This window comes from Schistocerca piceifrons, chromosome 4 (genome assembly GCF_021461385.2).
Source record: "Schistocerca piceifrons isolate TAMUIC-IGC-003096 chromosome 4, iqSchPice1.1, whole genome shotgun sequence".
NCBI lineage: Eukaryota > Metazoa > Arthropoda > Insecta > Orthoptera > Acrididae > Schistocerca > Schistocerca piceifrons.
Window position 1 is genome coordinate 787757638 of NC_060141.1, and position 24797 is coordinate 787782434.

The following is a 24797-nucleotide window of genomic DNA, read 5'->3' on the forward strand; positions in this document are numbered from 1 at the left end:
CGGCAAGGATGACAATCTGACGGGAGCACAGTTGACCTTGTCGTGTATGGAAATTTGGATAAACATTTTCAGGGTTCTGTGAGCTTCCAAATACTCCATTTGAGCCCTGCGGGCCTACGCGAGGTCCGTTAGCTGGATGTGGATTAGGCAAGCGACCTGGAACGCCCCACATTCCCCATTAAACGTGATGATCCGGCAGAGCAGTGAAACTGCCCATTAAGTTAAAACACCGATGCGCCATTAAGCACGTTCTTTGCGAACATACGACTGGTCCGAATCCTGCATACGCCGATTGTCCCCACTACGGCCACCATGAAAACTGACGAATTTAACTACGAACTTTCAGTGCTAGGCTCGTAAAGCACCCTGCAATGATTTCGCAACTGGACGTGGTGTCTGTGTGTCACACACTCTGGCACCTGATACTTTATTTTACCCATTTCACCATCTTACTGACGGTATGGTGTTAACACGATAACAGTGACTCTGAAACGGCGGAGGTTTGTATGCGGTAGTGTGCTGCTCAGAGTGCCACTGGACCACATACTACACACGTTGCGTACTATCGGTAACGTGACTTGACTGACAGCATTTGCAGATGACGTGTTGTCTGTCGCTGAGGCAAGTCGAGAGCACTTTCGCTAGTGTAATGCCTGCATTCCGTGAACGACGAGCGCTTGGTGGCAAGATATGAAGGTACATCCTAGATGAATGTCATATAGAGGAGGCAGGGAGAATAGGTACAAAGTGATGCACGTACTACATGCACAGAAAATCGACAATTTCGACTTTTGTTGAAAACAATGAAGGCATACCACCAATATACAGGGCGTATCGTAATTAACAGCGAAAATTGACATGGTAAAAGTATACCGGTGCGGCCATAGAAGCAAAAACGACCTAGTAAGCATGGATTCGCAATCGGAGGTGAGTGTACGGTTGCGAGTAGGCACAAACTTCAGTATGAAGTATTATCCTAGTTAGCACAAATGTGTTTCAAACGTAAACTTTTCGTCTAACGGCTCATCTAACTCAATTCAGATTTCACTCCTAGCCTAGCAAGAAATGGAGCATACAACAGACTGTAAGTGCAAAGAATAAATAAGCAAAGAAATGAATGAAATAAACATCAGGTGCATAGCGAACATTAGAAGGGCTCCAAAATTCTTATCCACAATATACGGTAGATCCAACAGAGTGAATAAACGCTTAGCCATTTGGTAAAGAACGGAACAGAAACAGGACCCAGAAAACTGGAATGGCCTGTCAATTATCGAAGAACATTTACAATTAAAAAATCTGTCGTAGTAGAAACAAAAATCCACCATTACAAGACTGTTACTAACCCAGAGTGCTTTTGCGCGACGGGATTTTTAGTCCTTATCCAACAGGGAAAAACTGAAGAGCTGGAGAAAAAAGAAAAGTTGGTACTAAGGAAAGGTTGGGAGTGGGTGGATGAGAAGAAATAATTGAGTAATCTACGTCCCAAACTGGAAAACTATCTGATGCTCACAGGGAAAGGAGTGTTTGCTTTCAGGATCACTTGATATGAATGACCTCAGAAAGACTCATTAAAATTTTTGTGCCCATTTCGATACAAATACTAAAATCCAATTCAGATGGCTCAACGGAAGTGAAAAAGGATTTACAAAAATAAAGTAACGAAAGCAAAAATTCTAGACAGGCAAACTTTTCGAAACCAGATTAGGAAGCTTGGTGTTTTTCAGGAAAGTATCAGAATGCTCATTGTATAACAGCCGTGCGTGGCTCGTGTTCCCGCCATCATGTTTTTTACACCCTGTTTTTAACGTACTTCCACCTCACTACGTTAATTTTAATTACTACTGTCACTGAGTTGCTGCTTTGCCTGACCGTGAGCGCCGCTAGCAGCGCGTATCGATATATCCCATCTCGTAGTAGCTTTGTTTAACTGCTATTGCTTCACAGTCGTTGTCTGTCGAAAGTCAGTTCGGATACAGAGTTCGGGTCGCGAGTTCGGGTCTGCCAGTCAGTTGGAACGCGTCTGGAGCGCAGCCCGGACCTAAGCCACTCTCTTGGTAAATCGTCGGTCGGTCGTCCTACCGGACGACGCCTTTTGGCTCGCCGATCGTTCATGAGTCGGCTGTGTGTGCGTGTGCATCGACTCCCGATTTGACTTCGTGGATGCTTAGTTACTGTTCAGTATCGTTCAGGTCTCGTGCAAGTGTTTGTCAGGTTGTGTGTGTAGTTGGCGTTATTTCCACTGACGACTATTTTAGATGTAGTCGGCATTCTGAGAGGAGTCGGTCGGTTGCTGCGGACCAGGGAAGTTAACTCCGCGCAGTGCAGTCGGCTGGGTCTGCTGGCAGTCCCTGCGCAGTGTCGGAGCGTGTGTGGAGCTGTCCGATCGCTACGAGCTTCGTGGCTCACCGACCCAGGACGTCAAAGTTGAGTAGGGGTTTCAACTATCCAAGCCACTTTCATTCATGTTGTGTGCTTCGTTTCGGTGGTTCGCTGTTGGGGAGGTTTTCCTGTGGGCAAAAAATGGTTCAAATGGCTCTGAGCACTATGGGACTCAACTTCTGAGGTCATCAGTCCCCTAGCACTTAGAACTTCTTAAACCTAACTAACCTAAGGACATCACACACATCCATGTCCGAGGCAGGATTCGAACCTGCGACCGTAGCGGTCTCGCGGTTCCAGACTGTAGCGCCTAGAACCGCACGGCCACTCGGGCCGGCTGCTGTGAGCAACACCGAGTGTTTCTATTGCTGAAATTTAGCCGCTATGCGGTGCAATTAACTATATTGGTTAACTACAATTTGAGTGCACCACCGGAATTTTCTGCCTTGTTGTCGTTAGTGTTCCGTTTACCTGCCCTGGCCACTAACGTAATTTCAGGCAGCGTCCTTTCCTCACCTGTTGTTGCTGTCCAACATGGTGTGTAGTTTTGACAGCTAATACATATTTCATTGTGGATAATCTAGTTCCTAACCTTTCGTGTTTCATTTCTTATGTACTGCTTGGTGGCAAGCAAGTCGTTGTGTCGGTTGGTCCGTGGCTGTCCCTTAGTTGGGTTCTGACGAATCAAGTGTAGTCGGGCTCACCCCCTGTCTCGCCTAAGTGAAAGAGGGCAGACAGACCTCGCTGGAGGCTTCTGAGTGCCGTTTTCTTTATTGTCCATCTCACCGGTGTTTGTATGTTAATAAAACTTTTGTTTGTTTATGTATTTTCGAATTTTGGAAAATGAATTGGGGTGCCTTAAGCCGCTTAAAACCTTATTCTTGACATTACCCTTTAAGCAAAAACATTGCGGCCTTCTGACTTAAAAGGGTTTTCGTAATTTATTCTAAAATCTTGAAAATTTTATTGTGGGCCTTCAGCCGTTTGTATTGCATCTGTGTTAATTATTTTATTTGCAGTTTTAGCTGCATGTTTTTACCACTTGAGATTTATCTTGTTGCTTTAAGATTTCTTGTTTGGAAGTCTTCAGCCATGAAATAATTGTCTTTTTGAACTTCGTAGTGCTAAAGGTTCGGCTATGTGTCGTTTTGGCTTAAAGGTGTTATTAAAGTATAGTAAATTGCAATTTTGAGTGAACCTGACTGACAGCTTATTTGGACTTTTCCACAATCCTGATCACCTGTAATGCGCAGCGGGTTTAGCGGGCGTCTTAGTAACGACAGATGAAAGAAGAAGTACCGGAAAAACCGAAAATCAGGATAGAAGACAAAATCATGAGCTACGTACTTCACGTGGTCCACACATGGCCGAAATCGTAGAAAGAAGAAGAAACGTGAGGTGCAGGCTGCGTAAAAAACGGGTATGCCCATAGCACTTCATATCCAGCCGTTATCATTCACTGAGGCGTGTTGCTATCGAAACCCGAAGATGAGAAATGTACAAGTGCTCGGTTAACGCACCAACAACGTGCACAACATACACTAACGGAAATGAAAAGAGTTACAGAATGCAACACCAGTCCGTTTTTGATGCAATAAGACAGACAGAGTTACGAATAAAAGAGATGTTTATTCAGTAGGTGTCCGGTTTCGGGATAATACCTATTTTTCGAACCAACCAAGGCTTACAAAGTTAAATGTATGTCCAAAATAAAATGAAATAATGCCGATACATAGATACACATACGTCTAGTCCCAAGCGAACATCAATCAAGTTCGTTGACACATTCAGTAATTATCAAATCAGTCCTATTCTCATATCCAATATCCCCTTACACCAGAGATCCTAACGTTGAAGAAGTATGGATCAAATATCTTTCCGACGGTTCGTGGCGACACTGCTGTAACCTCTGCCCGTGTTTCAGATGTTCTCATCCGTCTATTCGTCAGATCCAGTCGAACTGTCCTACCACCTGCTGGTGTGCTGTAGCGATCCTGGGGGGACGCGCGCCTGTACTGCCTGCCGCGCCTCCCCCCCCCCCCCCTCCCCCCGCCGGCCATCAGTCGCTCTGCAGTCACTGTGCTACACCCAGCCAGCTGCCTGCGCGATCTGTCGCTATGACGCTCCCCTGTCCCTCACGCGAATGCTTTCTTGTCTGAACGATGGTGATAAGCTGCACGTGCGGTGTGGCCAATGTACTACCCTTCCCATATTCCTAACTGACGCCTAGTAAAGAGAATGCCGATGGCAAGGCGGTGGAACGTGGTTTCATGCAGCAGATGTTTAAACATTGAACTGATGACCAGATATGGAATAAGAGCCTCTCCAGTACTGTGAAGAACAGTTGTCTGCGTAATTTTTAACGCGTGAAATTTCAATAACTGTTTTATAAGTTTTGGAAGAATGGACATTTTAGAATTTTCAACATTCATTTCATGTAAGGTCTGCAAAAAGGTAACAATTTAAAGAGATGGGACCTGGATAAATTGAAAGAGCCAGAGGTTATACAGAGTTTCAGGGAGAGCATAAGCGAACACTTGACAGGAATGGGGGAAAGAAATACAGTAGAAGAAGAATGGGTAGCTTTGAGGGATGAAATAGTGAAGGCAGCAGAGGGTCAAATAGGTACAAAGACGAGGGCTAGTAGAAACCCTAGGGTAACAGAAGAAATATTGAATTTAATTGATGAAAGGAGAAAATACAAAAATGCAGTAAATGAAACAGGCAAAAAGGAATACAAACGTCTCAAAAATGAGATCGACAGGAAGTGCAAAATGGCTAAGCAGGGATGGCTAGAGGACAAATGTAAGGATGTAGAGGCTTATCTCACTAGGGGTAAGATAGATACTGCCTACAGGAAAATTAAAGAGACCTTTGGAGAAAAGAGAACGACTTGTATGAATATCAAGAGCTCAGATGGAAACCCAGTTTTAAGCAAAGAAGGGAAAGCAGATAGGTGGAAGGAGTGTATAGATGGTCTATACAAGGGCGATGTACTTGAGGACAATATTATGGAAATGGAAGAGGATGTAGATGAAGATGAAATGGGAGATGCGATACTGCGTGAAGAGTTTGACAGAGCACTGAAAGACCTGAATCGAAACAAGGTCCCGGAGGTAGACAACATTCCATTAGAACTACTGACGGCCTTGGGAGAGCCAGTAATGACCAAACTCTACCATCTGGTGAGCAAGATGTATGAGACAGGCGAAATACCCCTAGGCTTCAAGAAGAATATAATAATTCCAATCCCAAAGAAAGCAGGTGTTGACAGATGTGAAAATTACCGAAATGTCAGTTTAATAAGTCACAGCTGCAAAACACTAACGCGAATTCTTTACAGACGAATGGAAAAACTGGTAGAAGCCGACCTCGGGGAAGATCAGTTTGGATTGCATAGAAATGTTGGAACACGTGAGGCAATACTGACCCTACGACTTATCTTAGAAGAAAGATTAAGGAAAGTCAAACCTACGTTTCTAGCATTTGTAGACTTAGAGAAAGCTTTTGACAATGTTGACTGGAATACTCTCTTTCAAATTCTGAATGTGGCAGGTGTAAACTACAGGGAGCGGAAGGCTATTTACAATTTGTACGGAAACCAGATGGCAGTTATATGAGTCGAAGGGTATGAAAGGGAAGCAGTGGTTGGGAAGGGAGTGAGACAGGGTTGTAGCCTATCCCCGATGTTATTCAATCTGTATATTGAGCAAGCAATAAAGGAAACAAAAAAAAAGTTCGGAGTAAGTATTAAAATCCATGGAGAAGAAATAAAAACTTTGAGGTTCGCCGATGACATTGTCATTCTGTCAGAGACAGCAAAGGACTTGGAACAGCAGCTGAACGGAATGGACAATGTCTTGAAAGGAGGATATAAGAAGAACATCAGCAAAAGCAAAACGAGGATAATGGAATGTAGTCAAATTAAGTCGGGTGATGCTGAGGAAATTAGATTAGGAAATGAGACACTTAAAGTTGTAAAGGAGTTTTGCTATTTGGGGAGCAAAATAACTGATGATGGTCGAAGTAGAGAGGATATAAAATGTAGACTGGCAATGGAAAGGAAAGCGTTTCTGAAGAAGAGAAATTTGTTAACATCGAGTATAGATTTAAGTGTCAGGAAGTCGTTTCTGAAAGTATTTGTATGGAGTGTAGCCATGTATGGAAGTGAAACGTGGACGATAAATAGTTTAGGCAAGAAGAGAATAGAAGCTTTCGAAATGTGGTGTTACAGAAGAATGCTGAAGATTAGATGGGTAGATTACATAACTAATGAGGAGGTATTGAATAGAATTGGGGAGAAGAGGAGCTTGTGGCACAACTTGACTAGAAGAAGGGATCGGTTGCTTGGACATGTTCTGAGACATCGAGGGATCACCAGTTTAATATTGGAGGGCAGCGTGGAGGGTAAAAATCGTAGAGGGAGACCAAGAGATGAATGCACTAAGCAGATTCAGACGGATGTAGGTTGCAGTAGGTACTGGGAGATGAAGAAGCTTGCACACGATAGAGTAGCATGGAGAGCTGCATCAAACCAGTCTCAGGACTGAAGACCACAACAACAACAAAGGTCTTGAACTGTTTACTGGTGACAGTGTCTAAAATTTATGTTACACAAAGCTCTCCAGTGCCATAATTAGAATACCAAAGTACTAATAACACTAAAGAAATATCCATAATAGTTATTCTTTGCGAGACATTTCGATAGTAGAGGTTACAGATGCGACTGGCAGGGTAACAGGACCGAACTGGATTGTTACAGAAAAGGTTCAGACTCTATACGACGAGTGATGCACAGGGTGACAATTACTGAACTATATGGGAAAAACGTATATTAGTTAGAAAATACGGAGTGCACGCTCTTTATTCAACGTCACCAAAGATATTAAAAAAAAAATGGTTCAAATGGCTCTGAGCACTATGGGACTCAACTGCTGTGGTCATCAGTCCCCTAGAACTTTGAACTACTTAAACCTAACTAACCTAAGGACATCACATACACCCATGCCCGAGGCAGGATTCGAACCTGCGACCGTAGCAACAGCGCGGCTCCGAACTGGAGCGCCTAGAACCGCACGGCCACCGCGGCCGGCTAAAGATATTCAGATTTAGGTTATAACATGTTCGATATGCCTTCCATCTTCGGCGAAGATGTGGCTCAGACGAATAGCGAAATTCTGTGAGACCTGCAGAAGTTTCTGAACAACGATGCTGTCGATGGCTTCCTGAATGGCTGTGTTCAGCTCATAAATGGTTTTGGGATTATTGCTGTACACTTTGTCTTTAATGTTGCCTCACGAAAAGGAGTCGCATGTGTTGGATCCGGAGAATACGGCGGCCAATCGAGATCCATGACAGTGGCCTTTGGGTACCCCAGAGGCAGAATGAAGTCCCCAGAGTGCTCCTACAGGTCATCAAACACTCTTCTCCTTCGATGGGGTTGAGTTCAGTCTTGCATGAACCACATCTTATCGAAATCAGGAATTATCTTCCAAAACCTTCACGTACCATTCGGTAGTCATTGGGCCATCGAGGAATATCGCACAGATTATTCCGTGACTGGAAACTGCACACCACACAGTTACCGGTTGGCGGTGAAGAGATTTCTCGATTGCGAAATGCTGATTCTCAGTCCCCCAAATGTGCCAATTTTGCTTATAGTGAATCCATCCAAATGAAAGTGGGCTTTGTCGCTAAACCAAACCATATTCACATCAAAGTCCTGTTCGACATCTCTGTGAACAACTGTGTTAGCCAAACACAACCGCTGTTCCATGGCCATGGGACTTAATGGATGATGGTTTGTGTGGGAAGAGATGCACGTTTTAAGCAACAAATTGTCACAGTGTCTCCCGGTTGATTGCCTACTGTAGTGCAGCTCATCTGATCGATTTCCTGAGGCTGGTTTGAAACACGGCGTTTCTCTTCTCAATGTTTCAGGCGTCTTCACTTTTTTTTAGACGACCGACATTGCCAACACCGTCATCACGAGCGGTATCCGTTCTCTCAAATGATTGTAGCACGTGGGGGCTCAAACCGTACTGATTCCTCGAATGCAGTGTTTAGGTAAACTTCGTTTGTATATTGTCACATATCTAATATCTCAAATTCATCTTGGAATCACGATTCTCCCTACCTTTAATATACTTAAGGTGAAAGCCATTATGGCTTCTTCGATAAGCCCGTTGTCTGTTTGTTTCTTAACCTTCCTCAGTTGCTATTGGAACTCTAATTTCCTTAACGTCGACGAAGTGCTACACCTTCGTTACTAATTTCGTAGCGCGTGTTGCCCGACAGGGCAAGGTTAAAACAAGTATGTGCAACCGGCATAACTGTCCAAATCATAGCAAGAATGCCCAACAGTAAAGAAAGCTAGTCCGAGAATCAGGCATGAATGATTAAACAAATTTAATCATTTGTATTGTATTGTATGTTAACCGGGGACATAGAAAGGACGGAGAGGTTCCGTCCCTGCCGTTGCCGCAGTGGTCCACAACCCCACGACGACTACCGCAGTCCACTTCACCCCTCCGCCGCCCCACGCCGAACCCAGGGTTACTGTGCGGTTCGGCCCCCTGTAGAGCCCCCAGGGAACGTCTTACACCAGACGAGTGTAACCCCTATGTTTGCGTGGTAGAGTAATGGTGGTGTACGCGTACGTGGAGAACATGTTTGCGCAGCAATCGCCGACATATTGTAACTGAGGCGGAATAAGGGGGACTAGACAGCATTCCCCGAGGCGGAAGGAAAACCGCCTAAAAACCATCCACAGACTGGCCGGTTCACCGGACCTCGACGCAAATCCGCCGGGCGGATTCGTGCCGGGGACCAGGCGCTCTTTCCCGCCCAGAAAGCTGTGCGTTAGACCGCACAGCCAATCGGCAGGCAATTTAATCATTTACTAAGGATACCATACAGTGCTCTACCAGATCCAAGTTGAGGTGGCATCTGCTGAAGACGTGTTAGATGTAGAACTGTATTGCATGGATGGCTGTTATTAGTGCTTGTGCAGGGTAGCGTGCCACTGATGAATTTTGAAAGCAACGATGTAACGCATCGGTAAATGATCACGATCTATAGATGACCGAACCATCGGCAAACAATATATAGGCTGCTGCCGAAGTTATGCTGTTGACGTACTTACCGGCATCTTTCTGCCTCGTAAAATAATTAGCCCTAGTATCTTGAAACTTGAAGTAATACATGATGTGTAAACGTGTTGAACCACTTACCTTGAAGCTATTCTCTCCGGTTATAGCAAATTATTCTTCAAAATATGAGCAGAAAATCGTTACACGAAATAAAAAATGCCACAATGTTATTACTTTTCAAAAATACATTTATATACATTTATGTTCGTTGTTGAAACATGAGCCTTGCTTTTATCAAATTCTTTTGCGTTAGTTTCGCTGCGCCTTCTAATTTCTTGGATAATTCGATTATTGTCTCGCAATTTTCCCGTCAGAGTATTTCTTGTGTGGCGAGTGGGAGGCTGTTCTGATTCGCGCGCGCTGCCGTGTTTCTCGCTGCGAGAATAGAGTCGTGGGCTGTGCGGCGGACGGCTGCCGCGGGAAGTCGGCTCCAGCTGACCCGTACTTGTGCAGTTGCGTGCTCCGGCTTGTCACTGCTACAAGCACTTGTGTCTCGAAGGGCTCTGTTAGCATCCTGAAGAGAACACCAGGTGACACTGTGCTAGTTTGAAAATCTGTGGAGCGGTCTCTTATGGACCCTCCGATCTATTGGTGACATTGTGTCAGAATACTGTAGGAGTCTTGCCAATTACACTTACCGTGTTAACTGTAGCTGGTCTAGAGAGCTATACAATGTGCCGGTGGTTTTCTTCTACCGAGTCCTTCAGAAAACGGTCAGAAGTTTTGGGCTACTTGTACTATTTCCGCGACCTGGCTACATCTGAAAGCCGAGTTATGTTTATTCTCATGTCAACGTTTGAACACTGCTGTGATCGTAAGTTGGTCGTATTTTCTTAACATTCAAATTAATAGCTATTGCCAGTAACAAATGTATAATTGACGTCCCTTATGTTTCAGTTATGTTGACTGTTATAGTAACAAATCTGTGTTTCAGGTATTTATGTCCAAAAGTTCTTCTATTTAACACGCTGTAAAGGTCATCTTGACGACTAGTGTTTTGTTAAAAATCCAGGAACCAATCATTTGACAGTGGGGCTTCTACTTACGTGTCATTATTTGGAGCCGGACTCTTAAGTAATCTTAATTTTAGTTTGTCCAGTTGTAAGCTAGCCAATGTTTTAATTGGTCATACTCTAAGCTAGTCAGTGGCGATAATTACTTGATGTTAGTTACAGAAAATCGCTATTTAACTCTAAGCTGTCACAACTGTTTTCTTGGAACTAGCACTGTTTCTAATGACATGAATCAGATCCTACAGGTAAATATTGTTTGAAAAGGCCGTGTGCCTGAGATCTAGGTTATTTAGTGTTTGTGTACTGAAGCTTAAATTTTGAAGTGTTCACTAGCTGAAGTTATGTAATTATTGTTGCTCTTTTAAAAATATGTCCACTCCAGTAAACTTCGCTGTAAAGCCTTTTACAAGTCTTAATAATTTATTTGTGCACGAGCATGTAAGTTTTCTAACTCAGGCCATAACTTGCTATTACCTAAGCTCTTTGAAACTCATGTCAGTTTTGAAACCTTCTTTTTCCTGAATCACAGCCAGTGTGTGTAAAACTAGTAGTATGAGCTTGATTTCACGCATCTTGCGATCAAACTGATCAGCTGTTGATTTGTAACATGGTGTCGAAACTGTAGTATGAAGTGAGGGTATGTGACGTTTAACTGTGAAAGAAAACTAAAATCCAGTCTTCGTCTAATATATCATTTGTTGATAAAATGTGTAATGTAACTTCGGCCCAGCACATTACCACTTCCTTTGCGCCTCTAACACTACAAAAGCCAAGCAAATTACAAACAATGAAAGTAGGATTTATCTAAAGTCTAAAACCTTTAGAAATGTTGTCTTTCATTTATGATTTTTTTTTACTAAGGGACAAATGAGTCATGAGTACTTGAAAGGGCTGCCATGCGAGGTTTTTATCAATCTAAATGTTCTGTTAAAAATCAGGAAGCAGCCATTTGACAGTGGGGCTTCTACTTATGGGTTATTATTTGGAACCAGACTCTTAAGTAATCTGGATTTTGTTCAAAAATGTGTCTGTGAAACCTTATGGGACTTAACTGCTAAGGTGATCAGTCCCTAATCTGGATTTTAATCTGTACTGTTGTAAGCTAGCCAATTGATCATGCTCTAAGCTAGTCAGTGGTGAGACACTGCAGCAATATGCACAACAGCATTTCATTACAGAGACTGTTTACTATCGACTATACGACTTCTCCTACTCTCGCCAGCTAAATAGTCCTTAAGCCGTCGGCACACGGACCGTGCTGTCGAACGTTAATATTGAGCGTGGCGACTTGTGCATACGGTACGTGGGCCACAACGTGGTAAACGCGATCGCAACGCACTCCAGCGGCAGTTGAGGGATGTTTCTAGTTCGTAAATCACACTGATTACTCAACGGGCGAGCGTAAAATTCCCAAGTGAGCTCTATTAAAACGCACATTTCCTCCTTCGTCCACGAAAAGGAAAGTACCATGTCCAGTCAATACGGACACAGGCTTATAAAAGTTCCATTACAAACAGTGCGGTACAAATTTGGAATGCTTCTCCGCATAAAATGAACATTATTTCATCATTCCCACATTTTAGTAAAATCACAAGGTCAGTCTTACTTGATAACTGTTCCTGCACAGTAGCAGAATCTTTGCAACATGTGAGTTACGAAGTGTAAAAGAAAAAGGAGCAAAATATCTTTATACAAGTAGCGCAAGCTGTCCTGTAGATTAAGCCAGTCGAATAAGGTGACCCCTAAAAAAAAGGAACTTATATTTACATAGCATCAAATATTATGGTATATACTTATATTAAACTAATAATTAAGTGTCAGAACCTAATAAAAACGCGAATCTTAAGGAAAAAAAATTGGGAGTGTCAAGTAGCGAACCGCCGCCGTCAATAAAAAATCTTGTTGTTGGAGACTGACGCTACTCCTTGCGCTAAACTAACATCACGTGTAGCGTCTCAAATCACATTATGTTACCCCATGCTGAAACCTTCATCGTAGACATCTTACTAATTGAAATTCAACTATAACAAATTGTACCAAGAACAATGCGTTTTGGGTGGATCTTAAGTGTGTCGCTGCTTTCAAATAGCCTACTCTCATAATATCCAAGTTACAACAATTCTTTTGTCATGAATATGATGTTTCTCACTATTTTATTGGAACGAATAACGCAGTTAACAACTGGTTTTCCAGTGATTCTTAATTTGCTGGTGCTCACAAACGGCACATATAGGTATAGGCTTGAAATGAATGCCAATATGGCGCCTCACAACTCTGTACTGAAGGGAGATGGCGTGCGTGTGACGTAGGTGGCGTTGTGACATCTCATTGGTCAACGCTCAGACGCACGCTCAGAATATCTGACATGCCGGATATTACTCTGCACTTTCGGAAAGACCCCCGAACGTGCTATCCCACGCTATGACGTCAGAAACTCGGCACGCTCAACGCTCAACGTTCGGATGCACGGTCCGTGTGCCGACGGCTTTACTGTATTTTCTCCACTAGCATGGCTCGTAATTCACTTCCATTGGCGACCTGGTACAAAGGGCGGCTACGTTCTTCACGCCTGCATATTAAGAACGGCCAGACGATGCAACACGAAACTGCGCGAGGCCGCAGCGCACCCACCTCCTCGCCCTCGTAGAAGGTGTAGTTGTAGTCGTGCTGCGCCCTGGCGCGCACCTCGTTGGCGAACTCCCGGAACGGGCCGGCCGTCGGCTGCAGCAGCGACACGCGCAGCAGCGCCTCGTAGGCGCGCCGGGCGGCCGCGTCGTGCGCGTCGCCCACCGCCCAGTCGTGGTCGCCCCAGTACGAGCCCTGCCGCACAACAGCAAGCAGCAGAGTGTCAGCAGCGGCCCAGCCGAGGGAGACCCAGCGTTGTAGAATGGCAGGTAGTCAGGGCAACGCGTCACCTACCAGCATGTTGTTCTCAACGCCGCTTCACACCTGTCACAAAAGCTGGAAACCACAATCGCATTGCAGAAAGTCAATCAGAGTAAAGCAGGCGTAATCCACTTCCAGTCACCATCTGCTCAATACGAGTCTTGTCCCTATGCAACACCGAGCGAGGTGGCGCAGTGGTTAGCACACTGGACTCGCATTCGGGAGGACGACGGTTCAATCCCGCGTCCGCCCATCCTGATTTAGGTTTTCCGTGATTTCCCTAAATCACTTTGAAAGGGCACGGCCGACTACCGTCCCTATACTTCCCTAATCCGATGAGACCGATGACATCGCAGTTTGGTCTCTGCCACAGTCACAGGTTAGAATCCTGCCTCGGGCATGGATGTGTGTGATGTCCTTAGGTTAGTTAGGTTTCATTAGTTCTAAGTTCTAGGCGACTGATGACCTCAGAAGTTAAGTCGCATAGTGCCCAGAGCCATTTGAACCAGTTCGGTCTCTTCCTCCAAACAACCCAACCCCAACCCAACCCTATGCAACAACCGTATTGTAAGAGGGAGTCTGATTGTATAAAATGTCGTCCGTTGCCTTGTCACCCTACTCTGAGTAGGAAACCTGCCAGAAAGCAACCAAAGTATAAGAGTTATGTGTAATCCATTGCACAGTTGTCTTCGTCTCCAGCAGGTGTCCAGCCAAAAACAACAACTGTATGTCGAAAGGTATTTAGTCAGGGTAAAGCATAACCAACTGCCCTTTCGAGATCAACTCCCCCCTCACTCCCAGACGGACCACTGACACATCACAATAACTGTCTTGTATGAGGGCAGCTAGTCAAAGTAAAGCGTCAGTCACCCATCTGTCGTGGTCACCCCAGTTGATACCCTACCAAAAACGAATAACCATGTTGTACAGAGGCACCTAATCAGAGTAGAAAGTCACTTTCTGTCCGGCCGCCAACCACCCTACCACCGAGCAACAACCATATTGTACAATCAATAGCCAATAAAACTGTCGCCTACCTCTCAATCGCGGTCTACCCTGTAGGAGCCCTGCTACAAAGCAACAACTATGCAGTACAAGGATGGTACGGGCTATGGGCTTCAACTTAGGCTTATATCCAAGTCGTCATTTCCCCCTCTCCACACATCTAGCCAGTAGGCGATCTGCAGCAAAGTACCAACTCAGCAGTAGAACGGGGACCACATCCGATTCGTCGTCCTCTCGACAGCAGTCCTGTCATAAAGCAACGTTTCTGGTACAGAAGGGCGGTCAGTCAAAGCGTTGCCCACAACCCAGTAAGGATCACGTTCCAAAAAAATGCTTCTGGTCCCCCTTCGTCCTCATAGTGAGTTCTCTTCCAAGGTCATAAATGTTCCAGGAGGACATTTAGTACAGTTATATACAACTGAGTTATGGTCTCCTCTCTTCCCTAGGACATCATGGTGCGTAAGTAACAGTCACGCACCAATCAGCTAATTAGTTCATGAGTAATCTCCATACTACCCAGTCCTAGTAGCCGTTCCTTGTCCTGATCTCCCCCAAATGAGCTCTACCACGAAGCATACGCTGAAAATGCGCTGAATGCCAAACGGGAGTATTTATAAGCAAGGCACTGACAGTGTCAGTTGTGATAAAGTATGCTCTTGCGATATCTTGATGGAGGAGCCGTCCAGTATATTGGACTTACCCTTCCTTTCTCAAACACTTTAATATTCTGGCATGATAATCGATTACGTTTCTTGCAGCAGTAGATCTGGTGATGAACGTCCTGATCAGCCCCATACATGTGTTGTGGGCGAAGAATCATGTGAACTGTTGCTACAAGGGAATTTGTCAACAGACTTAAGCAGCCTCGAAAATCGTTATTGTTTGTGCTGAGCCGGCAAGAATCAGCGTTGCCAGGAGATCAGCTCCGGACGATATGTTAGGAACAGAAAAGTTCCTCGGACCACGGTCACACAACCCGGAAGACTCACCAGCAGCTAGAACTATACCAATTTCTGCTGCTGATGTCGTAGTTAAAAAAGATTCAGATTAAATGGCAATTTACTCTTTAAAATCCGATTAGTGGTTTCGGAGAAATTACAATACGTGGAATTAAGGAGTTATGTATTCTCAACAGAAACCGATTGCTGCCTTAAGCGTCAGGATGATGGGGCGCTCCAACATGACGAAGCTAAGAATGTCTGCTTACAAAATCGGAATAATGGAGGAAAGTTTGACTTGAATCTGGTACTGATCACATTAGGTTATTTGTGGTTGGTCCGACATACCAAGTCGAAGAGAAAGTACGTGGCATCTAAAGGTGGTTCACCAGCTAACTACGGAGTAGTTCTGCTCTTGTTTCTGCCATAGCCTTGAAGAGAAATGCCCACGTAAAAACCTTGAATAGATTTTCGAAAGAGGGAACTGACGCATAAAGCTTGTCAGATAATAACTACACGGTATGGGTTTAATGTCAAGATACACACACACACACATTGCAAAACTACGTCAACAACAGGAACTAGAAGAAAATAGCAAAAGAATAAAAAATTATACTTATGTTATCAAGTCTTCGAGATGCGTCTGGCCAGACTGAAGAGATTCCTTCGATTTAACTGCACGTGCTGCAATAATGCGATACTTTAAATCCTCTTTGGTAGTTGGAACTTGTGCATAGGCTTCGTCTTTGGTTTAGTCCACTTGTATCAAAACAGGAGAACGTGGAAGCCGACTGGTAACACTTTCACGTCCCATCCAGCGAGCAGGAAAGGGCTGGGTCAGCGCTTTCCTACTCACAAGTGAGTAACGAGCAAGGTAATGTTTGTTATGGTACCACATACGACCATATATTTCCCGTGGTGTTCTCGGAGAGCTGGTAGCACTTCGATAATAAATTATAGATATCTTTTATCTATTTAGGCTTCTTCAGTTGATTAGCGAGTAATCACGTAATCTTCAGTAACCACGCACCAAATATTCACACGTGACTGCTTCTGATGTTCAACCAGCTTCAGCAAGTGCGGATTCTCAGTGGCGAAATAATAACGCACATTCCTTACATCCAACTTTTCAAGATCTATGAAGGTCAGCTCATCGGTAAAGTGAATTCCTTGAAGGAAAACCCTGTTTCCATGATGTCCCATCAGAACAGAGTGATATAATTCCATGCGCCTTCTGTAATCCTGCTGATTAAGCTGCAGGTGAGCTGAAACATGATACAGATGGAAACTGTTTGGAGGAAAAGTGAACTACGCCAGGCTGATTTATTCTAGAAGAAATCGCAGTTTCTCTGGTACTAAGATATGGATTACGAGCAACAGCTACCTGAACATCTTTTCCGCTCGTTCTGCTCATCCTCACCACCTCTGTAGTATTCAAGTGCCATTCCAATAACAAGTTTTTGTCTTCCTCGTTGGACAGCGTCGTCAGCATATCTTTGTACTTGTAGCTCCATTGTTCTCTTCACCTTTTTCTGCGTTATCCGTAAGGAAGTAGCATGTTTACTTTTTTGGTTCGGGAAAAATATTTTCCTTTTATTCGTTTTTATTAGATCACTTCTTCTGTCCTTCAGTTCGGTATAAATTTTGCAATTGATTTTAGACTGACTTCCTAATGAGCTGGAGACTTGAAAATCTGAACATAACTCCGCACTGGATGACAACGCAATTTTAACTCTCTTTCTTGTCTGCCTGATCCAACTAGCTCCCACACGAATGGGGCTGGGGATGGAAAGGGTTGGTAACGCTACCCTGAAAGACCAGGATGTTGTGGAGGAATGCGTTCCATATGTTCACTACTCCTTAGATTTTGGCTATTGGACTGCTCGTTTCGACTTTGTTATTCTGCCATACCGCCTCTGTTGTCCGTGCTCCCCTTGTTGCTGTCTTCCTGTTCGCACTCGGCTAGCTGCTGTTGCCGGGCTCTAGCCGGTTTCTGCTGGTTTCTTGAGTCCTACCAGGTCCTGGTGAGATTACGGTCGCAATAGTTCGCAACAATAAAATAATAAGATTAATAGTGAATCGTACATTAGTGACAATTTCATTGCTGCTCGAGAACATAGCCACCCAAGCAAGAGACACCTAGAGAATGAGAAGCAAAAACGACAAGAGGAACTTCAACAGGAATCGGGAGCAATTAAGTCTGCAAGATTAACCAAAAGGCGTTAGCGAGCTACAGAATTTTTCGAAAAGCAGAGCAATGTAGAACGCGCAAATGTTAAGGAACAAAAGCCTCAAGCGAGATCGATTTAGAGGGTGGATGCACATTCCTCCCGTTTTGCCAGTAACAGTCAATGACTTGTTCAAGGAAGAGCAAATTAAACGAACGAAGGGAATATATCTTACCTTGCTATTAACGTGCTTCGTCAAGCTCAAACAACAGCGACTGAGACTACTGAAGAGCGTGTAACTCGACTGGGATCAGCCGTGTTGCGATACTTTGAATTAAGAGCTAGAGAGACAAGTGAGGAATGTGAAGCAAGACTAAGATGTCGACGGCAATCTGATGGGGCAGATTTTCACTGAACCATGAACAGCTTTTCTGACGAATGGCATCTGACGCAAGCAAACCAACTCTAATCATATAGTGAAATATTGTTTGATTGCGCCATATCCACATTTGCGACCGTAACTCACCGCTAAAAGTGATCTGCTCGTTTACCATCGATGCAGTTCACACCTTAAGCGCTCAAAGTGATGCTCCATCCAAGGCATTTTGGAATAACTTGCTACCGAGTGATATTCCCACGGAAATTGCGCTACTAACTGGACCAGAACGATTTTTGCGTCGGTGCGTCAATCCTTACGTCACTGTGATCAAATTTGCTGGCACATATGGTCAATAAGATTTCAGAGAAAATGCAGCTCCGTTTACTGTCGATATGTTGTTATACGTAAACGAAAAGATTCCTGAAATGCTTTCTCTTAAGATCGCAGGCGTACGAATTGTGGAGACTCAAACTACGTAGAAACTGAATGTACCCAGATATTATAACATTTCAACGAATCGTGTCTACAGCGCACTTGATTGGCTTACAGAAAATAGTCTGCTTTACAAGAATGTAAGAGTAAATCGATTTGCGCTGTTAAATACGCTGGAGTTCACCCGCGTTATTCCAGCTCAGCCACAAGGAGCAAATAAATTATATGAAATATGTACTGATGATCAAACTCGTAGTACTTGCGTGCGAATCAATGACACAACGCGAATTGTACATGCTTCCTGGAATAAAAAACTGAAGATATCCTTCAATCCTGACATGCTTGGATACTAAAGTTTCACCATTATCATGGTAAATTCAGTTCGTGCCAGCCTTCCACCAAGCCTATGGGGTACCAATGCTTCAAATTGAAACATGATTTAAGGCTATGGATTTTGCGGACAGATTGATCAGGACACTATAAATCGACCATATGTCTTTCCAACTGATAATTACAGCTACACCACTGGCCATTAAAATTGCTACACCAAGAATAAATGCAGATGATAAACGGGTATTCATTGGACAAATATATTATACTAGAACTGACATGTGATTACATTTTCACGCAGTTTGGGTGCATAGATCCTGAGAAATCAGTACCCAGAACAACCACCTCTGGCCGTAATAACGGCCTTGATACGCCTGGGCGTTGAGTCAAACAGAGCTTGGATGGCGTGTACAGGTACAGCTGCCCATGCAGCTTCAACACGATACCACAGTTCATCAAGAGTAGTGACTGGCGTATTGTGACGAGCCAGTTGCTCGGCCACCGTTGACCAGACGTGAGAGATCTGAAGAACGTGCTGGCCAGGGCAGCAGTTGAACATTTTCTGTATCCAGAAAGGCTAGTAAAGGACCTGCAACATGCGGTCGTGCATTATTCTGCTGAAATGTAGGGCTTCGCAGGGATCGAATGAACGGTAGAGCCATGGGTCGTAACACGTATGAAATGTAACGTCCACTGTTCAAAGTGCCATCAATACGAACAAGAAGTGACCGAGATGTGTAACCAATGGCAGCCCATACCATCACGCCGGGTGATACGCCAGTATGGCGATGACGAATACACGCTTCCAATGTGCGTTCACCGCGACGTCGGCAAACACGGATGCGACCATCATGATGCTGTAAACAGAACCTGGATTCGTCCGAAACAATGCTTTGCCATTCGTGCACCCAGGTGCGTCGTTGAGTACGCCATCGCAGGCCCTCCTGTCTGTGATGCAGCGTCAAGGGTAACCGCAGCCATGGCCTGCGAGCTGTTAGTCCATGCTGCTGCAAACGTCGTCGAACTGTTGGTGCAGATGGTTGTTGTCTAGCAAACGCCCCCATCTGTTGACTCAGGGATCGAGACGTAGCTGCACGATCCGTTACAGCCATGCGGACAAGATGCCTGCCTTTTCGACTGCTAGTGATACGAGGCCGTTGGGATCCAGTACGGCGTTCTGTATTACCCTTCTGAACCCACCGATTCCAGATTCTGCTAACAGTCATTGAATCTCGACCAATGCGAGCAGCAATGTCGCGATACGATAAACCGCAATCGCGATAGGTTACAATTCGACCTTTATCAAAGTCGGAAACGTGATGGTACCCATTTCTCCTCCTTACACGAGGCATCACAACAACGTTTCATCAGGCAACGCTGGTCAACTGCTGTTTGTGTATGAGAAATCGGTTGGAAACGTTCCTCATGTCAGGACGTTGTAGGTGTCGCCACCGGCGCCAACCTTGTGTGAATGCTCTCAAAAGCTAATCATTTGCATATCACAGCATCTTCTTCCTGTCGGTTAAATTTCGCGTCTGTAGCACGTCATTTCGTGGTGTAGCAATTTTAATTTGGAGATCAGAAATCTTGATATTGTAAGATAACACATCCGTATGTTTGGCAATGTCTTTGTTCTTGAATACGATGATTTAAATGGCGCCTTCAGTGGTAGTTTATGTGAGACGGGGAACGATGGAATTAGTTTCCTAAATCTCTGTACTTCGATAAACTGATTGTTCGCTGAACATAATGTTGGAGTTTTGATTGTTACTGACAGAGCGTGTCGTTTCTTTTATTATGATAACAGGTTTCATTTTACCGATTCCCATTCACCCAGGGCAAAGCGAAAAAGCGGAAAACAAAATGGAAATGTGTCATCGAATGCAATACTATTGACGAATTCTTTCGTATTATCCGCCGAAGTATGAATTCCAATGTTGGTAAACAGTTTTAAGTTAATACCATACATGTCGTCAAAGGAGGAATTGTACTAACGGAGCAACGTCACAGACTCAACCATCGATACAATTCCAGCAGAAAATGACCTAGAATCAGACTCAGTAAATGCATCACAATTCGTTTCTGTAGAGACAACTGTAATGGCAGCAACCATCATGGGCAGTCACATGTTAGCGGTGAATTTCAGAGAATCAGAAACATAAACGAAATTGTTCGAAAAAGCTGAGAACAATATTGTGAATGTGAATAGAAAGTTGAAAGCAGAAAAATTTTCGTGGTTCCATCTCTTTTCGCACCGAGCGAGATGGCGCAATGGTTAGCACACTGGACTCGCATTCGGGAGGATGACGGTTCAAACCCACGTCTGGCCATCCTCATTTTGGGTTTCTGTGATTTTGCTAAAAATGCCGGAATGATTACTTTGAAAGGGCGCGGCCAATTTCCTTCCCCATCCTTCCCTAATCCGATGGGACCGATGACCTCGTTCTTTGGTCCCCTCCCCCAAATCAATCAACCAACTTCTTTCCGTATGGCACCAATGGCTTGAACGAGGAGAGCTCGGTAAAAATTGTGCCACTGCATTATTTGCAGCACCGAATTCTAGGAACGGATAGGCGTTGTCAAAAGCGAACTACTTGTTTTAAGCGCTCTCGATGTTAGACCAACTTCGAATGCGGTTGGTGGCTAATGCCTGTGGCAGAGCAGAATGAAGAAAGAAGGTGTTGTCGAGGACTTTCATTTACATTTAAAGAATCTAAGAGGATCCGGATCATGCTGGCGAACAGTTCACAACCAATTAAGTGCATTCATTCGTTGTCTCGGTACTCCAGCTTAACTTACTACCTTAAGCTGCAATGATTTGGACCGGCTTTATTGCGCAAAACTTTTGGTTGCAGATTGCAGACCTGATGAATATCCTAGCCAAATACATCTTGATGGAGATCAGCGTTTGCTTGAATCGTATCTTGTTGTGTTGATCCCATATTTTTCTGGTCTTGTCGATCGTTGCAAGAAACAAACAAACGAAATGAAAATCTTCTTTATAGAAACGTCATTGATTTACGGACATGAATTGAGTTTCAGGACCGAGGAAATCCACACGTCCACATAGTAGTATACTTTGAATAGCCATCTATTGAAACTGCGGGAGAACCTCCGTACATCGACCAAATGATTTTAGACCGTAATTAGCTCGTACAACATGAACCATTTTATTTATAGAATTAATTAATTGATGTACATAACAATGCAAGCGTCCGTGCAAGAGACAGATAACCTAAAAGTGCATTCAGTCACATATTTTCAGTCTTCTCCAAAATCCACAAAACATAGTTGAGGCAGAACGTGAAGATGAAATTACCAACAGGCGCCGGCCGGAGTGGCCGAGCGGTTCTAGGCGCTACAGTCTGGAACCGTGCGACCGCTACGGTCGCAGGTTCGAATCCTGTCTCGGGCATGGATGCGTGTGATGTCCTTAGGTTAGTTAGGTTTAAGTAGTTCTAAGTTCTAGGGGACTGATGACCTCAGAAGTTAAGTCCCATAGTGCTTAGAGACATTTGCACCATTTTGCACCAACAGGCGATGGGAAATCATCATTTCCAATATGTGTGTGCTGCAGTGAATTATTGAACACCGTTACTCGAAGTATCCAGTGCCAAATGACCGGGAGTCTGAGTCGCATCAGAATATTTGTCACCGAATGTGATGGTGTTGGCTAAAGTGCATTAAGAGAAGAGGTCCGTCGCTGCTGTGCTGAGGCAGCAGTTAAAGTGGGCTCATTGGCTAGAGTAGCGCCGCGATTTGTTGGTGGAACAACGCTGCACACGTTATTTAAATTACCAGTTGACGAAGACGGAAGACGGAAGGGAATTTGGGATTACTCACTGGTCACCATTTTCAGGTCTTGCGAAATTAGTGGAAGGATATCAAATTCCTTTTCGTCTACGAAATTTCAATGGTTCCGTACGAAATGTTGTGCATCACCGATTCTCGATTGCGACAAGTGAAAAAGGAGGAAAATGAACCAATAGGCGGTATCAGTATTCTCGTTTTTGGAGATTTGTTTCAGTTGCCACCTATCCGAGGACCACAGGATTCTACCAGCCTGCAAGATTTAATAGCGGCGGCTCATTTGTTGAGACTCTCCTCAGGCTTGTGGAACATGCGACAACACGGCGACGCAAAATTTGCAGATCTTTTCAATGCTCTACGTGTCGTTGAGATGAAGGCCCAACAGTTTGATCCATTGATGTCAAATGTGCTGACAAAGACATCTAGCGATTTTGATTTGGACAGAGGAATTATCATGTATCCAGCTCTCTCTCAAGTTGATGCATACAACAAAGCCGTTCATGAACAATATCGAGGGCACGCAGGGCAAATTTTAGAAATTCGGGCTCAGGATTGCTAGTGCGACATCATGAGAGTTAAAATAGAAGTTGGAAATTTTCAACGGAGCTGGAGTGATGTTTCGCTCAAATATTAAAGTAGAGCAAGGGCTTATGAATGCTGCAGTGGCCGCACGGGATTAGCTGAGCGGTCTAAGGCGCTGCAGTCATGGACCGTGCGGCTGATCCCGGCGGAGGTTCGAGTCCTCCCTCGGGCATGGGTGAGTGTGTTTGTCCTTAGGATAATTTAGGTTAAGTAGTGTGTAAGCTTAGGGACTGATGACCTTAGCAGTTAAGTCCCATAAGATTTCACACACATTCAATCATGCTGCAGTGGGCACTATCACTAAAATATTTTGGCCTTTTTTTCTATCGTGATCAGATGTACTACACCGATATTCCATCGGTTCATATCGACTCGCAGAAATGACATTTTACTTAATGAAAGCCAAGTCGATAGAGTTTCCAGCATTCCGAAATACAGAAAAATCGAGCAAACACAGGTACCACTAATACTATGCTGGGGCTGCACAGCCTACAAAATTCAAGAAATTACGGTGAGCCACCTCAGATCTACACTATTTTCTAAATAGTAGGTATACGTCGCATTAACTCGCATCAGCTCCTTGAATGGGTTACAAATAGAGGGGCTCGATTTTTCAGAATTCACTGGCAACACACCGTGCAATATGTAATGAAGGAGGTGGTAAGAAAGAGACAGCTGAAATCACGCGCACCGTAAGTGACTAATATATTTGAAATTGATAACTAACAAGGATCTAGCGTTAACTTGTTTTAATTTTGAAATAAAAATCTTATAAAAGAATCTTACAAAATTAATTTTGCTTGCTTCTTTATTTTGTTTTTAGAAAATAACAACCAAACAGATTCACATGTTGTGACAACGCTATTCTATTTCAAATATGATCAGATGAAAAGAAACTGAAATAAAAAAATTTAACACATCCATTTTATAATATCATCAAAATGTTTAAAATCCATTGACAAATTTCTCACGCACAAGACGAAAAGCTAAAAGTAATCATTTAAATAAAAATAAATTTTTAACACCACACGATTTTAAATGAAACTAAATATTATAATTCCTTCTAAATCCATATGCATAGTTCTGGAAATTTGTGATTGTGAATTTTTAATAACTATGAAAATACTTGTAAGATTTATAACGGAAAACGTGGGGTGCACACAACTTATAAGAGAAGGTAAACCATTCATACATCAGTTAGTATGTAGTGGGGTAGTAAGGAAGTGAGGTGTTCATGCATCAATTATGTTTTGTGTGCACCCCAATCTTTTCGTCAAATATTTTTATAGCTATTAAAAATTCACAGTCACAGATTTCCAAAACTATTTGTTACATGGTTAGGGATTTTTATGGGACTAGGAGAAATTATTTTATATTTTTAGTCCGATTTAAAAACGCGTTATATTAAACATCTATTTTTATTTAAGTAATTACTCAAACTAACCAGCAGTAGACACACATGAACCACTTGGACAGAATGAAAGATATATTTCCACGCTGCCTCTTTTCTTTATAGCAGCGATCCAACACGTTGTTTCCTCCTTATCCGACGTGACGGTTTTCTTATCTGGGCATCAAATCACGAACTTCCGCGTAAGACAGCAATCTGTTTCATGTTGAATTCTCTTCTTTTTTCTCGCGTTTAGGGCAAATTTTCACGAGGTCGACTTGTTAATTTTTGTATTTGGCAAATTTAGGGCGGCCCGATGTCTCCTTTTTGT

General features: G+C 43.7%; 1 protein-coding gene across 1 annotated transcript in view; it reads right to left on the reverse strand.

The window, feature by feature from the left end:
- LOC124795490 (atrial natriuretic peptide receptor 1-like) overlaps window positions 1–24797 on the reverse strand; it is a 693719-nt gene that overhangs the window by 67575 nt on the left and 601347 nt on the right. The window contains exon 7 of the mRNA XM_047259536.1: window positions 13178–13366. Within this exon, the coding sequence (XP_047115492.1) occupies window positions 13178–13366 (189 nt within the window). The remainder of the gene's footprint in view (window positions 1–13177; window positions 13367–24797) is intronic.